This window comes from Pseudorasbora parva, chromosome 17 (assembly GCF_024679245.1).
Source record: "Pseudorasbora parva isolate DD20220531a chromosome 17, ASM2467924v1, whole genome shotgun sequence".
Lineage (NCBI taxonomy): Eukaryota > Metazoa > Chordata > Actinopteri > Cypriniformes > Gobionidae > Pseudorasbora > Pseudorasbora parva.
In genome coordinates, this window is record NC_090188.1 from 35428548 (window position 1) to 35443331 (window position 14784).

The 14784-nt window shown below is 41.5% G+C and overlaps 1 protein-coding gene across 3 annotated transcripts in view; it reads left to right on the top strand.

Moving 5' to 3' along the window:
* The window catches only part of pde10a (phosphodiesterase 10A), a 205326-nt gene extending 191754 nt beyond the window's left edge, over positions 1-13572 (top strand). For all 3 annotated transcript variants that reach the window (XM_067421735.1, XM_067421737.1, XM_067421738.1), the window contains exon 22: positions 9233-13572. In XM_067421735.1, coding sequence (XP_067277836.1) covers positions 9233-9353 — 121 coding nt within the window. In that variant the 3' untranslated portion in view covers positions 9354-13572. The remainder of the gene's footprint in view (positions 1-9232) is intronic.
* The last annotated feature ends 1212 nt before the right edge of the window (positions 13573-14784 follow it).

The window sequence follows — 14784 nt, forward strand, 5'->3', positions numbered from 1 at the left end:
GTGTATATATATATATATATATATATATATATATATATATATATATATATATATATATATATATATATATATATATATATATATATATATATATATATATATATATATATATACAGGATATGTATATATCATGATTTATATATATATATATATATATATATATATATATATATATATATATATATATATATATAAATCATGATATATACATATCCTGTGTTCAAAATGTGATGTTGTGTGTTTTCGACTATATCAATTTAATCCAGCATTCAGCATATTCCCTGTCGTTATTAATGTTGTCAGGTGGCACAACTGATCAATAACTGATGAATATAAGATACACAGTCATGTAGATTCTTGATTTAAACCAAAAAAATAATAGGTCAAAGTGAACAAATGGCTAAACACCTATTGCCAAACTAGATTGTGAGTAGTTTTTGTATTGAATGCATTTACTTTTTTAAGTAAAAACCGGATGCTATAGATACTAAATTCCTGGGCTGGATTTCCCGAAACCTTCATTACGTCATTCTTAAGTTATACCTTAAGGTTCCCCTTAACGTTAATATGTGTTTCACGAAACGGTCTTAATTAAGAATACATTCTGTAAGTCATACTTTCGTATGGTTGGTCTGAACCACTCTCAGCTATACCTTATCACTATTAAAAGTTCATTCCACTAGTGGCCACCACTGTGCAAAAATCTTTTTTACATGTCAGTCTATACGAATATAATTCTGAAGTTGTAATATACACCCAGTGTTCAATTAGGCTAGGTTTTTTTTTTAAAATTGGATTAAAATTAATTGATTAAAAACAAGGATTAAAATTGTCATAAAAAAAAGTTTGCTTTTTAATTATATTATCCAAAGGTACATCAGCTGGCAAACCATTATACAGGAAAAGCTTAGGAGCCTGTTTAAAGGGAATGATTTTGGAAGTTTGTTCAAACTATGGCAGCGAGACAGCGAATAGTTGTGCTATATCAAAGACGCCACCGTCCGTGGAGCTATTTACTGTATGTGCACTATTTTATACGTGAAAATTTTAGTCCCCTGGCTACCATGTTAAAAAACTGCTATTCAAAATAAATGTTGCCTGCCACGACAGCAAATTCAGCTTTTAGATCTTGTTGGACCAACTTTGTTGAGACAAACTGGACGGAGCTACCCCCTCAACCCTGAAATCCAGCTGCTGGCGGTTCTCCTCTTTCTTTCTTTTTTCTCCGCCATAGTAGCAGCTGATTATATGTTTCGTGTGTTGCGTTTTTATTGAGTAGGCCATCTAATAACAGAAATTTGTTATTTAAACAATTTACACAAATTATGTGATGCAGCTGCTGCCTGCTGGGCAATCATCCCTGGTTGTGGAGTAAAGACACTATGGAAAATATGTCTTAATAATATAAATGACTCTTTCAAACTCATGATGTGGTTGAGCATGAGAGTGCTGGTTCATGCACTCATTTCAGAATTATTTAAAATTTAGTTGCAATTTTGTATGATAAAGGAAAGTTCTACTATTTCTGAAGTGCTTCTTTTATAAAGAACATCATTTTTGTTTCGCATCACGCAGTGAAACAACCCCTGCAAAGAGTAAATAATTGATTCTTGAGCCATCGATATGAGCCAATTCAGCACCGCTGCCACGAACAGCACCTGCTAACGTCACACTTAAGAAGGTATAGCCTACCTTAAGCAACCTCCTAAGGTATAGTTCGGGGAACACGCCTAGAAATGGTATACCTTCAGTTAAGTTATACCTTTAGAGTCTTCGTAGCGTGCTAAGAGTCAACGTTATCGGGAAATGCAGCCATGGCCCTAGAATGCAATAATTACAAATTAATATGAATAAAATAAACAACCAAAAAATAATAATGTGTAATGCGCTGTAGACACTGTAAGGTTTTTTTTGCTAAGATTTCACATTTTTCTGACTTTAAAAATATGCAATACGTTTTGGAAATACACTCACCTAAAGGATATTAGGAACACCATACTAATACTGTGTTTGACCTCCTTTCACCTTTAGAACTGCCGTAATTCTACGTGGCATTGATTCAACAAGCTGCTGAAAGGATTCTTTAGAAATGTTGGCCCATATTGATAGGATAGCATCTTGCAGTTGATGGAGATTTGTGGGATGCACATCCAGGGCACGAAGCTCCCGTTCCCCCACATCCCAAAGATGCTCTATTGGGTTGAGATCTGTGCTGCGTTCCACTCCACTTTAAGACACGCACTTGCAAACTTCCCTAAGCACTTCCCCTTGGGGGAATCCCTGCCGCCATTTTGAAGTGCGTTCCACTTCGTGAAGTGGACAAGGGAAGTTTGTATGGACAGACCCTTGCTCCCTCGATTTTGACCGAGTGAGCGAGTCTACTTCATATGTACACTTCAGGCAGCTTCATATACCACAATGCAACGCGATTGTGACGTCACCACATATCACGTTTAATTTACCCCACCACAAACAACTATAACTATTTTTAAAAACATTTAAAACAACCCAAACACATCCATATACATATATAATGCTGCATTAAACAATTTCGTAAAGGTAAAAAATAAAATATATATTAACTCCATATGTGGATTCCAAGTGATCAAGGGCTTAGGGCGTTCCAGTTTAGTCCATTGCAGAGTTTCCGCCAGTAGTGGGCACTCATGCAACGTAGGCATGACGCACATCCGAGTGAACGAGACGGAGGGAAGTTTGCGAGTGAAGGGCATGATAAAAACGAACTGAAACGCAGCACTGGTGACTGTGGGGCCATTTTAGTGCAGTGAACTCATTGTCATGTTCAAGAAACCAATTTGAAATTATTCAAGCTTTGTGACATGGTGCATTATCCTGCTGAAAGTAGCCATCAGAGGATGGGTACATGGTGGTCATAAAGGGATGGACATGGTCTGAAACAATGCTCAGGTAGGCCGTGGCATTTAAACGATGCCCAACTGTCACTAAGGGGCCTAAAGTGTGCCAAGAAAACATCCCCCACACCATTACACCACCACCACCAGCCTGCACAGTGGTAACAAGGCATGATGGATCCATGTTCTCATTCTGTTTACACTAAATTCTGGCTCGCCAATCTGAAGGTCTCAACAGAAAGAGAATCATCAGACCAGGCAACATTTTTCCAGTCTTCAACTGTCCAATTTTGGTGGGCTTGTGCAAATTGTAGCCTTTTATTCCTATTTCAATGGAGATGAGTTGTACCCGGTGGGGTGTTCTGCTGTTGTAGCCCATCCGCCTCAAGGTTGTGCGTGTTGTGGCTTCACAAAGGTTTTGCTACATACCTCGGTTGTAACGAGTGGTTATTTCAGTCAAAGTTGGTCTTCTATCAGCTTGAATCAGTCGGCCCATTCTCCTCTGACCTCTAGCCTCAACAAAGCATTTTCGCCCACAGGACTGCCGCATACTGGATGTTTTCCCTTTTCACACCATTCTTTGTAAACCCTAGAAATGGTTGTGCGTGAAAATCCCAGTAACTGAGCAGATTGTGAAATACTCAGACCGGCCCGTCTGGCTCCAACAACCATGCCACGCTCAAAATTGCTTTTCACCATTGTGACATTCAGTTTGGAGTTCAGGAGATTTTCTTGACCAGGACCACACCCCTAAATGCATTGAAGCAACTGCCATGTGATTGGTTGATTAGATCATTGCATTAATGAGAATTTGAACAGGTGTTCCTAATAATCCTTTAGGTGAGTGTATATATATTTTTAAATACATTTTTGGAGCTTTATTTGTCATTGACTCTGATGCATCTTGCTGGATTAAAGTATTAATTTCTTTTATCAATTATTTCTTGCTGACCCCAAACTTTTGAACACTACTGTATATCCAGCGTAACAGAAACTGTAGTGAATTACAGTCACTTTCACAGACACACACACACACACACACACACACACACACACACACACACACACACACACACACACACACACACACACACATACAACACATTGATGATGTGCATTGTTCAGATGCGGAAATGTGTCTGACAGTAAATGTGTAGGACCCACTTTATATTAGGTGGCCTTAAGTACTACATACTAACATTTTAATGAATCATTTGATACTCATTGTGTACATACATGTTTTACATTGTGCTTGCATTTAAAAAAATACCTGCATGTAATTACATCTGTAATTACACAGTTGGCACTTCCCTTACACCTAACCCTACCCTTAAACTGACCCACACCACCACACCTGACCCTAACTCTACCCTTAAACTGACCCACACCACCACACCTGTCCCTAACTCTACCCTTAAACTGACCCACACCACCACACCTGACCCTAACTCTACCCTTAAACTGACCCACACCACAACACCTGTCCCTAACTCTACCCTTAAACTGACCCACACCAACACACCTGTCCCTAACTCTACCCTTAAACTGACCCACACCACCACACCTGACCCTAACTCTACCCTTAAACTGACCCACACCACAACACCTGTCCCTAACTCTACCCTTAAACTGACCCACACCACCACACCTGACCCTAACTCTACCCTTAAACTGACCCACACCACCACACCTGTCCCTAACTCTACCCTTAAACTGACCCACACCACCACACCTGTCCCTAACTCTACCCTTAAACTGACCCACACCACCACACCTGTCCCTAACTCTACCCTTAAACTGACCCACACCACCACACCTGTCCCTAACTCTACCCTTAAACTGACCCACACCACCACACCTGTCCCTAACTCTACCCTTAAACTGACCCACACCACCACACCTGTCCCTAACTCTACCCTTAAACTGACCCACACCACCACACCTGTCCCTAACTCTACCCTTAAACTGACCCACACCACCACACCTGTCCCTAACTCTACCCTTAAACTGACCCACACCACCACACCTGTCCCTAACTCTACCCTTAAACTGACCCACACCACCACACCTGTCCCTAACTCTATCCTTAAACTGACCCACACCACCACACCTGTCCCTAACTCTACCCTTAAACTGACCCACACCACCACACCTGTCCCTAACTCTACCCTTAAACTGACCCACACCACCACACCTGTCCCTAACTCTACCCTTAAACTGACCCACACCACCACACCTGTCCCTAACTCTACCCTTAAACTGATCCACACCACCACACCTGTCCCTAACTCTACCCTTAAACTGACCCACACCACCACACCTGTCCCTAACTCTACCCTTAAACTGACCCACATCATCACACCTGTCCCTAACTCTACCCTTAAACTGACCCAAACCACCACACCTGTCCCTAACTATTCCCTTAAACTGACCCACACCACCACACCTGACCCTAACTCTACCCTTAAACTGGCCCACACCACCACACCTGTCCCTAACTCTACCCTTAAACTGACCCACACCACCACACCTGTCCCTAACTCTACCCTTAAACTGACCCACACCACCACACCTGTCCCTAACTCTACCCTTAAACTCACCCACACCACCACACCTGTCCCTAACTCTACCCTTAAACTGACCCACACCACCACACCTGACCCTAACTCTACCCTTAAACTGACCCACACCACCACACCTGTCCCTAACTCTACCCTGAAACTGACCCACACCACCACACCTGTCCCTAACTCTATCCTTAAACTCACCCACACCACCACACCTGTCCCTAACTCTACCCTTAAACTGACCCACACCACCACACCTGTCCCTAACTCTACCCTTAAACTGACCCACACCACCACACCTGTCCTTAACTCTACCCTTAAACTGACCCACACCACCACACCTGTCCCTAACTCTACCCTTAAACTGACCCACACCACCACACCTGTCCCTAACTCTACCCTTAAACTGACCCACACCACCACACCTGTCCCTAACTCTACCCTTAAACTGACCCACACCACCACACCTGTCCCTAACTCTACCCTTAAACTGACCCACACCACCACACCTGTCCCTAACTCTACCCTGAAACTGACCCACACCACAACACCTGTCCCTAACTCTATCCTTAAACTGACCCACACCACCACACCTGTCCCTAACTCTACCCTGAAACTGACCCACACCACCACACCTGTCCCTAACTCTACCCTTAAACTGACCCACACCACCACACCTGTCCCTAACTCTACCCTTAAACTGACCCACACCACCACACCTGTCCCTAACTCTACCCTTAAACTGACCCACACCACCACACCTGTTCCTAACTTTACCCTTAAACTGACCCACACCACCACACCTGTCCCTAACTCTACCCTTAAACTGACCCACACCACCACACCTGTCCCTAACTCTACCCTTAAACTGACCCACACCACCACACCTGTCCCTAACTCTACCCTTAAACTGACCCACACCACCACACCTGTCCCTAACTCTACCCTTAAACTGACCCACACCACCACACCTGTCCCTAACTCTACCCTTAAACTGACCCACACCACCACACCTGTCCCTAACTCTACCCTTAAACTGACCCACACCACCACACCTGTCCCTAACTCTACCCTTAAACTGACCCACACCACCACACCTGTCCCTAACTCTACCCTTAAACTGACCCACACCACCACACCTGTTCCTAACTTTATCCTTAAACTGACCCACACCACCACACCTGTCCCTAACTCTACCCTTAAACTGACCCACACCACCACACCTGTCCCTAACTCTACCCTTAAACTGACCCACACCACCACACCTGTCCCTAACTCTACCCTTAAACTGACCCACACCACCACACCTGTCCCTAACTCTACCCTGAAACTGACCCACACCACAACACCTGTCCCTAACTCTATCCTTAAACTGACCCACACCACCACACCTGTCCCTAACTCTACCCTGAAACTGACCCACACCACAACACCTGTCCCTAACTCTATCCTTAAACTCACCCACACCACCACACCTGTCCCTAACTCTACCCTTAAACTGACCCACACCACCACACCTGTCCCTAACTCTACCCTTAAACTGACCCACATCATCACACCTGTCCCTAACTCTACCCTTAAACTGACCCACACCACCACACCTGACCCTAACTATTCCCTTAAACTGACCCACACCACCACACTTGACCCTAACTCTACCCTTAAACTGGCCCACACCACCACACCTGTCCCTAACTCTACCCTTGAACTGACCCACACCACCACACCTGTCCCTAACTCTACCCTTAAACTGACCCACACCACCACACGTGTCCCTAACTCTACCCTTAAACTGACCCACACCACCACACCTGTCCCTAACTCTACCCTTAAACTGACCCACACCACCACACCTGTCCCTAACTCTACCCTTAAACTGACCCACACCACCACACCTGTCCCTAACTCTACCCTGAAACTGACCCACACCACAACACCTGTCCCTAACTCTATCCTTAAACTCACCCACACCACCACACCTGTCCCTAACTCTACCCTTAAACTGACCCACACCACCACACCTGTCCCTAACTCTACCCTTAAACTGACCCACACCACCACACCTGTCCCTAACTCTACCCTTAAACTGACCCACACCACCACACCTGTCCCTAACTCTACCCTTAAACTGACCCACACCACCACACCTGTCCCTAACTCTACCCTTAAACTGACCCACACCACCACACCTGTCCCTAACTCTACCCTTAAACTGACCAACACCACCACACCTGTCCCTAACTCTACCCTTAAACTGACCCACACCACCACACCTGTCCCTAACTCTACCCTTAAACTGACCCACACCACCACACCTGTTCCTAACTTTACCCTTAAACTGACCCACACCACCACACCTGTCCCTAACTCTACCCTTAAACTGACCCACACCACCACACCTGTCCCTAACTCTACCCTTAAACTGACCCACACCACCACACCTGTCCCTAACTCTACCCTTAAACTGACCCACACCACCACACCTGTTCCTAACTTTACCCTTAAACTGACCCACACCACCACACCTGTCCCTAACTCTACCCTTAAACTGACCCACACCACCACACCTGTCCCTAACTCTACCCTTAAACTGACCCACACCACCACACCTGTCCCTAACTCTACCCTTAAACTGACCCACACCACCACACCTGTCCCTAACTCTACCCTTAAACTGACCCACACCACCACACCTGTCCCTAACTCTACCCTTAAACTGACCCACACCACCACACCTGTCCCTAACTCTACCCTTAAACTGACCCACACCACCACACCTGTCCCTAACTCTACCCTTAAACTGACCCACACCACCACACCTGTCCCTAACTCTACCCTTAAACTGACCCACACCACCACACCTGTTCCTAACTTTACCCTTAAACTGACCCACACCACCACACCTGTCCCTAACTCTACCCTTAAACTGACCCACACCACCACACCTGTCCCTAACTCTACCCTTAAACTGACCCACACCACCACACCTGTCCCTAACTCTACCCTTAAACTGACCCACACCACCACACCTGTCCCTAACTCTACCCTGAAACTGACCCACACCACAACACCTGTCCCTAACTCTATCCTTAAACTGACCCACACCACCACACCTGTCCCTAACTCTACCCTGAAACTGACCCACACCACAACACCTGTCCCTAACTCTATCCTTAAACTGACCCACACCACCACACCTGTCCCTAACTCTACCCTTAAACTGACCCACACCACCACACCTGTCCCTAACTCTACCCTTAAACTGACCCACACCACCACACCTGTCTCTAACTCTACCCTTAAACTGACCCACACCACCACACCTGTCCCTAACTCTACCCTTAAACTGACCCACACCACCACACCTGTCCCTAACTCTACCCTTAAACTGACCCACACCACCACACCTGTCCCTAACTCTATCCTTAAACTGACCCACACCACCACACCTGTCCCTAACTCTACCCTTAAACTGACCCACACCACCACACCTGTCCCTAACTCTACCCTTAAACTGACCCACACCACCACACCTGACCCTATCTCTACCCGTATCCCACTTCAATATCAGCAAAAGTGTTTTGCAATACAGTTTGAACACAGTAAGTACATTGTACTTATTTTTTGATGTAAGTACATAGTACTGAAGGCCACCTAATATATAGTGGAGCCAAACATTTTACTTTATTAATTTATTTTGTATTTATTTAGCCAATTGTTCTGCCACATTCAAAATATGGACAAGTGGTTGTTTTTTGTTGAGATATTGTAAAGAGCTATCTGTGTTTGCAGGGAAAACCTGGCCCAATGGGAACGAATTGTTCGAGGAGAAGACATCTCTACGTGGGCTTCCAACGAGGAGGCCGAACTGTGCGAAACGTCAGACAGCGGACCAGTGAAAGTGGACAACTAAATCTGTGGCACGTATCCCACAGCACCACCTACACCCTGCCAGAGACACTGGACTTCCTGTGGACAGTCCCACATCCTGCAGAGACAGGAGGAAGTGCAGAGGGCAGGCGGGGACGGATACACTCAGAAAAATAAACAAAACATAATGTTACCTCAGTGGGTGACGGAGGCGTACACTCTAATGACATCAGGGCTCCCTGGTTGATGGCTGGGACTCAAGTCCACTCTGTGTGGGATCACTTCAGCAGAATGGCCGTCATTATTGACAGTACATTTCCTTAGGAGGTTGCTTCTGCATCTTTTCTTTTAGGTGATTATTGTTTCTTTTTTTTTCAGTTTCTTTTGTGGTCTTACATTTAAAGAGGCCTTAAGTACGAACCCGAGTTACGATCTGGTTGGGTGGCTCGTAACTAGAAGACGGTTCGTCTAGTTTAAAATGGTACTTTTTATCCTGCTGTGGTCTAAAGCATACGCTAAGCTACTTGAGTGGATTTATTTTTTAAGATAGACAGAAGGAATGTTTAGTCAAAGCTAATGCATGAGGCACGATGAACCCATCGCTCTGGTGGTCTGATGGATGTTTTATATAATATTTTGAGCAAAAATATTTTGCAGTACTTGAAGAAATACAGCCTATTCTGAGTGGAGTTGAAAACAAAAATGCCCTGCAGCGTGTCCTTCTAAAGCAAAGAGCTTTTGTGACGGCACAAGTCTTACTCTGAACCTTACTGGAGTCACACACTAGTCACGGTGTTCCTCACGGATATCTGCACCATCTTCCAACCTGATATGAAGTTCAGCTTTAATCAATTGGAACTCATAGCATAAGTGACATTAAAGGGTCATATAAAGAATCAAATATTCCAGTTTGCAGTGTACATGGAAAACATATCGTAACTTTTAAAACTCGAAAACTTCTTCCCAGCGTTTATTGAAATTAAGCTTCAAAAATGCCTAATACAACTTTCTGATGTCAGACTGCCCGCATTTACATGCAACTACAGCTCACCTATCACCAACAAAAATTGCCCTTTTTAATTATATGAATTGGATGGGGAGGATAAATGGTCATAAAATACTAAATTATGACTTTACCAATATTATAAGTCAACCTCAGGGGACAAAATGTAAAAAAAAATTAAAAATAAATATATCACGAAAAAAAATGTAAAAGTGTGCATTTACATCACACAATTCGGACATTTCTCTCACAATTGTGAGATATAAACTCGCAATTGCAAGTTATGAGGTCCAGTTCTGAGGGGAAAAGTCAGCTCAAAGTTCTGACATTTTCTTACAATTGCGGAAAAGTCAGAATTGCGAGAAAAAATTTGATTCAGTGGAAAAAGCGAGCTTTCATACTTATGGCCTATGTACATCATTACTATAAGAAGTAATAGTATATAATGTATATACGAAGAAATACAGGGTGCAATGGCTAAAGGTACACTGGGGGAAAAGGCTCATTTGCCTTTATTCTCTTTTAAACAACTAAATGGCACAAAAATTCAGAAAAATGACTGATCGGTGATGCAATCGCGGACAGCAACACAAAGTTGATTCTACCCTAATTTGATCTATTATTTAATGCTCTTGTTTTATTTATATTGTAGATTTAAGTAGCAAATGAGAATCAATAAAATGACTGTATAAATGTTTTAGACAAAAGTCTTTTTTAAGGCAATTAAAGCAACTTTAGTTGGAGAAATATGAAAAAAGTATGGTATTTGGAGTAAACAGATGGTAAATATCATATATCACATTGGGTTTATCAGATTTGGTTTCTCAGGTATCACCTTAGAGATAATCACCATATTTATAATTAAATTATCATATTTAAAAAAAACAAAAAAAACATGGTATTATTCATATAATATAAGAAAATATAATTAATTTGTAAGTACTGTAAAGCTATATTAAATTATTATAAAATTACTTTTTTAAAATAATTTTCTTTCTGTATTTTTAAAATTAACAATTTATTGACAATATTTTTATTGAACAAAATTATTATTTGATTACTAAAACAGAAATATTAAATTTTTCAAATTAAACCTAAAATAGTACAAACTTTTATTTGTGTAAATGCTTAGTGCCTTTCGCCTCATGTGTGGGGTAAAAAGCCATTGTCATCTCATACATTTGTATGATTTTTAAACAAATTTTGTTTAACTTTTAACTTTTATGATTTATTTTTTACACAAATCTGTTACTCCATCCATGTTCAATAAACCATATATATTTTCAGCAATCAGACACTGAGTATTGAAAAGCTTATTTTTGTTAAGGTGTGCCTTTAGCCCCGTTGTACCAAATATGGAACTATTTCTGATTCTGAAGCAATTTTAATTATTTTCCTGATTTAAAAAAATATATATATTATTATTATATAAGGTACTACAACCCCACCCAACCTGTAAATTAATACAAAAAAAAAGTAAAAGATAAATAATTGAACATGTAGGCAAAATGGTGCACTGTGCCCCGCCCTAAAAACATCACTGACCAATCCTGCTTTAGCAACATGGTGCATCTACCGTATAACCAGACAAAAGTCCTTAAAAGGAATTTGAAAGAAATCCTACAACTGTTTTTTTCTTCTTCTTTTTTTTTGCCGTAGCACTTATAATAATGACACCAAAAAGATAAACACATTATTCCCTTTTCCAAATCTAAATAAACATTGTGAAGTTAAAGGTGCAGTGTGTAGTATTTTTGAGGATCTATTGAAAAAAATGCAATATAATATACATAACTATGTTTCCAGTGGTGCATATAAAGACCTTACATAATGAACTATTATGTGTTTTAATACCTTAGAATGAGTCGTTTCTATCTCCATACACCACGGGTCCCCTTACAGTGAAATCTCCAATTTTCACTGTCATGTTTCTACAGTAGCCCTAAATAGACAAACTGCTCTACAGAGCGCTAGCTATTCTCTGCTGCCTCCGAAGATGACATTTTTGTCCTGTGTCGGCCACCGTAACTTCTCCATGCGCTTCGAAAGAGAGGGGTGGGCAGGGGTGATTGCAGCTCACAGCCTCACCACTAGATGCCACTAAAATGCACACATTGCACCTTTAATGCAATGAATAAAACCTTACTCTCAATCACAATAGAACATAATTCACATTATTCAAAGATTTACTCACGTTACTGAGTAATTTAACCATTTCTTTTACACTAAATCAGCAGATGCTTTGCAACATCACTCTTCATGAGCGCATTTGGTTAAAATAACGCAGTTAACGCAGAAATCTCTCATTCTGTACAGCTTGTCTGAATGAGTAACCGGGGTGGTGGAGCTTCGTGAAGGGTGAAAATGCATCTGACAATGACAGTTGCACATTTTAGGGAGTACGATTTATTTAATCTACAGAAATGGTTGAATACAGGCTGAGGTGAATTTCAAAAAACAATCTAATGCCTATGTTTCAAATGGCTGAATTTAGTTTCATGTTTTTTTTGTTTTTGTTTTTTGTAACTGTAAGAGGCACCTGCAGTCCCTGCAGACAATAATGGAGCTCTGACTGACTGATGGCCTTCTGTAAATACTGCAGGACTGATGAGTGAATGTAATCAATACTGTCACAAACTGCTTCAAGATGCCTGTTAGTTTTAACGTGTACCAAAGGTGTACACCATCGGATATGGGAATGTTAAACATGGCTTCCAATGGTTGTGTCGTCATGCGACATGCACACTGTGTAGAGAGATTGAGTTTGGAGATGTAAGCTACATTCTAATGGTGCTATCTTAGGCAGTCATGCACTTTCTGATCCTGTGCACACAGTGTGTGTGTGTGTGCGTGTGAGTAATGCTACCAACCCCACCTACGGAGTCAGAGTTGAGAGGATGTTTTCAGCACCGCTCACCTCAGTCACCAAGATCATCCACAACCAGTTGTCTTTCCCCTCATATGCACTATGTTTAGAGACGATTATTATGGTTATTAATGTTATTGCTCCTATTATATTATTATTGCCACAATTATTGATTATTACCATGGTTATTTTGTTAATTAGAGTTAAATTTTAAATTAACTTATATTTTTTATACAAAGTTTAGCATTTTTGTTTTGTACAGAACAAATTGTACATTATGAAATAAAGCGAATGGTCATTTAGAGAAATGTATACTGTTGCCTGAGATAACTGTCTCAACTCGAAATGTGAGAGCAGTGATTACTTTTATTAAATATTTCTGACAAATTCAAATTGTGTAATATTTATTTATTTAAACATGGAAAGGTTTATAGTAATCAGTCTATTTGCAATGGAGATTAATATTTGACAGGAAATTGAAGCATAGCAATGAGTTTAATTATAATAACATTTAAAGGGGCTATATGTAGAATTCAGAAAACCTTGTTATTAGCGACACTGGTGTCTGTTAAGTGAACTGCAGCCAGCAACTTATTACTCGTGCTCTCACGTACAAGAGACTGAACATGGTTCAAGGCCCCGATATACTCACGACCATTAGGGATGGGTACCGAACCCCTCTATTAAATGAGCGGCGTTGCTAAATTATGAAAGGCCACAGTATCCATAAGATCTGATGATATCTGTTATGCTGTCCGTACAGGAGGAATTAAGAAAATGCACATACTATTTATTATTTCTATATAGGGGAGCGTGGGGCACAACCTAACGTGGGGTTAGTTGTATCACATGGTTTAACACTTTCCACACAGGCCAGGATGACGAAACTTTATTTACTAGTTGCCATATCGACACTATAGAGGAAAATTGTGCCAAAATTAAAATAAAAAAAATCTTTGGAAGATAATCACTGAACATTTATTTTACCATAGCAAAAGTACATTTCTTAAGTTTATTTTTCATCTGTTTCATTTTTTGTTTTGTTTTTTAAATAAGACATCTGATATTATCTGAATCTTCTATCTGTAATTTAACAGTTGAGATCATTCTTTAAAGGGATACTTCACCGCTTTTTCATATTAAACTGTTATTCCCTAACTAAGCCGAGTTGATACTAGGGGTGTCCATGGTTAACCGATTGACCGATAAAAATTGCGTAACCGAGTGAAAAATTTTGCTCGGTTAAGTGGCGTCAATGACGTGCTTTGAATTTAGTTGTAATATATTTTTGCACCCCTAGAGACCGCCAGAGCGCTCCCAGACATTTGTAATATCCACAAGAAGAAGTCATGACCAGCTTAGTTTCTAAGCGGGCAAAGAAAAGTAGAGCGTGGTGGGAGCACTTTAAAATTGAGAGTGACGGGGCAAAATGTAAGTATTGCAATGCAGTGCTTACCTCATTTTTCAGGCTATAAGTCGCTCCGGAGTATAAGTCGCATCAGTCAAAAAATGCGTCATGAAGAGGAAAATAACATAAGTCACACTGGACTATAAGTCGCATTAGGGCAGAAGCAGAGCGGGAGCCGCGCGCGCTGTGCATAACGG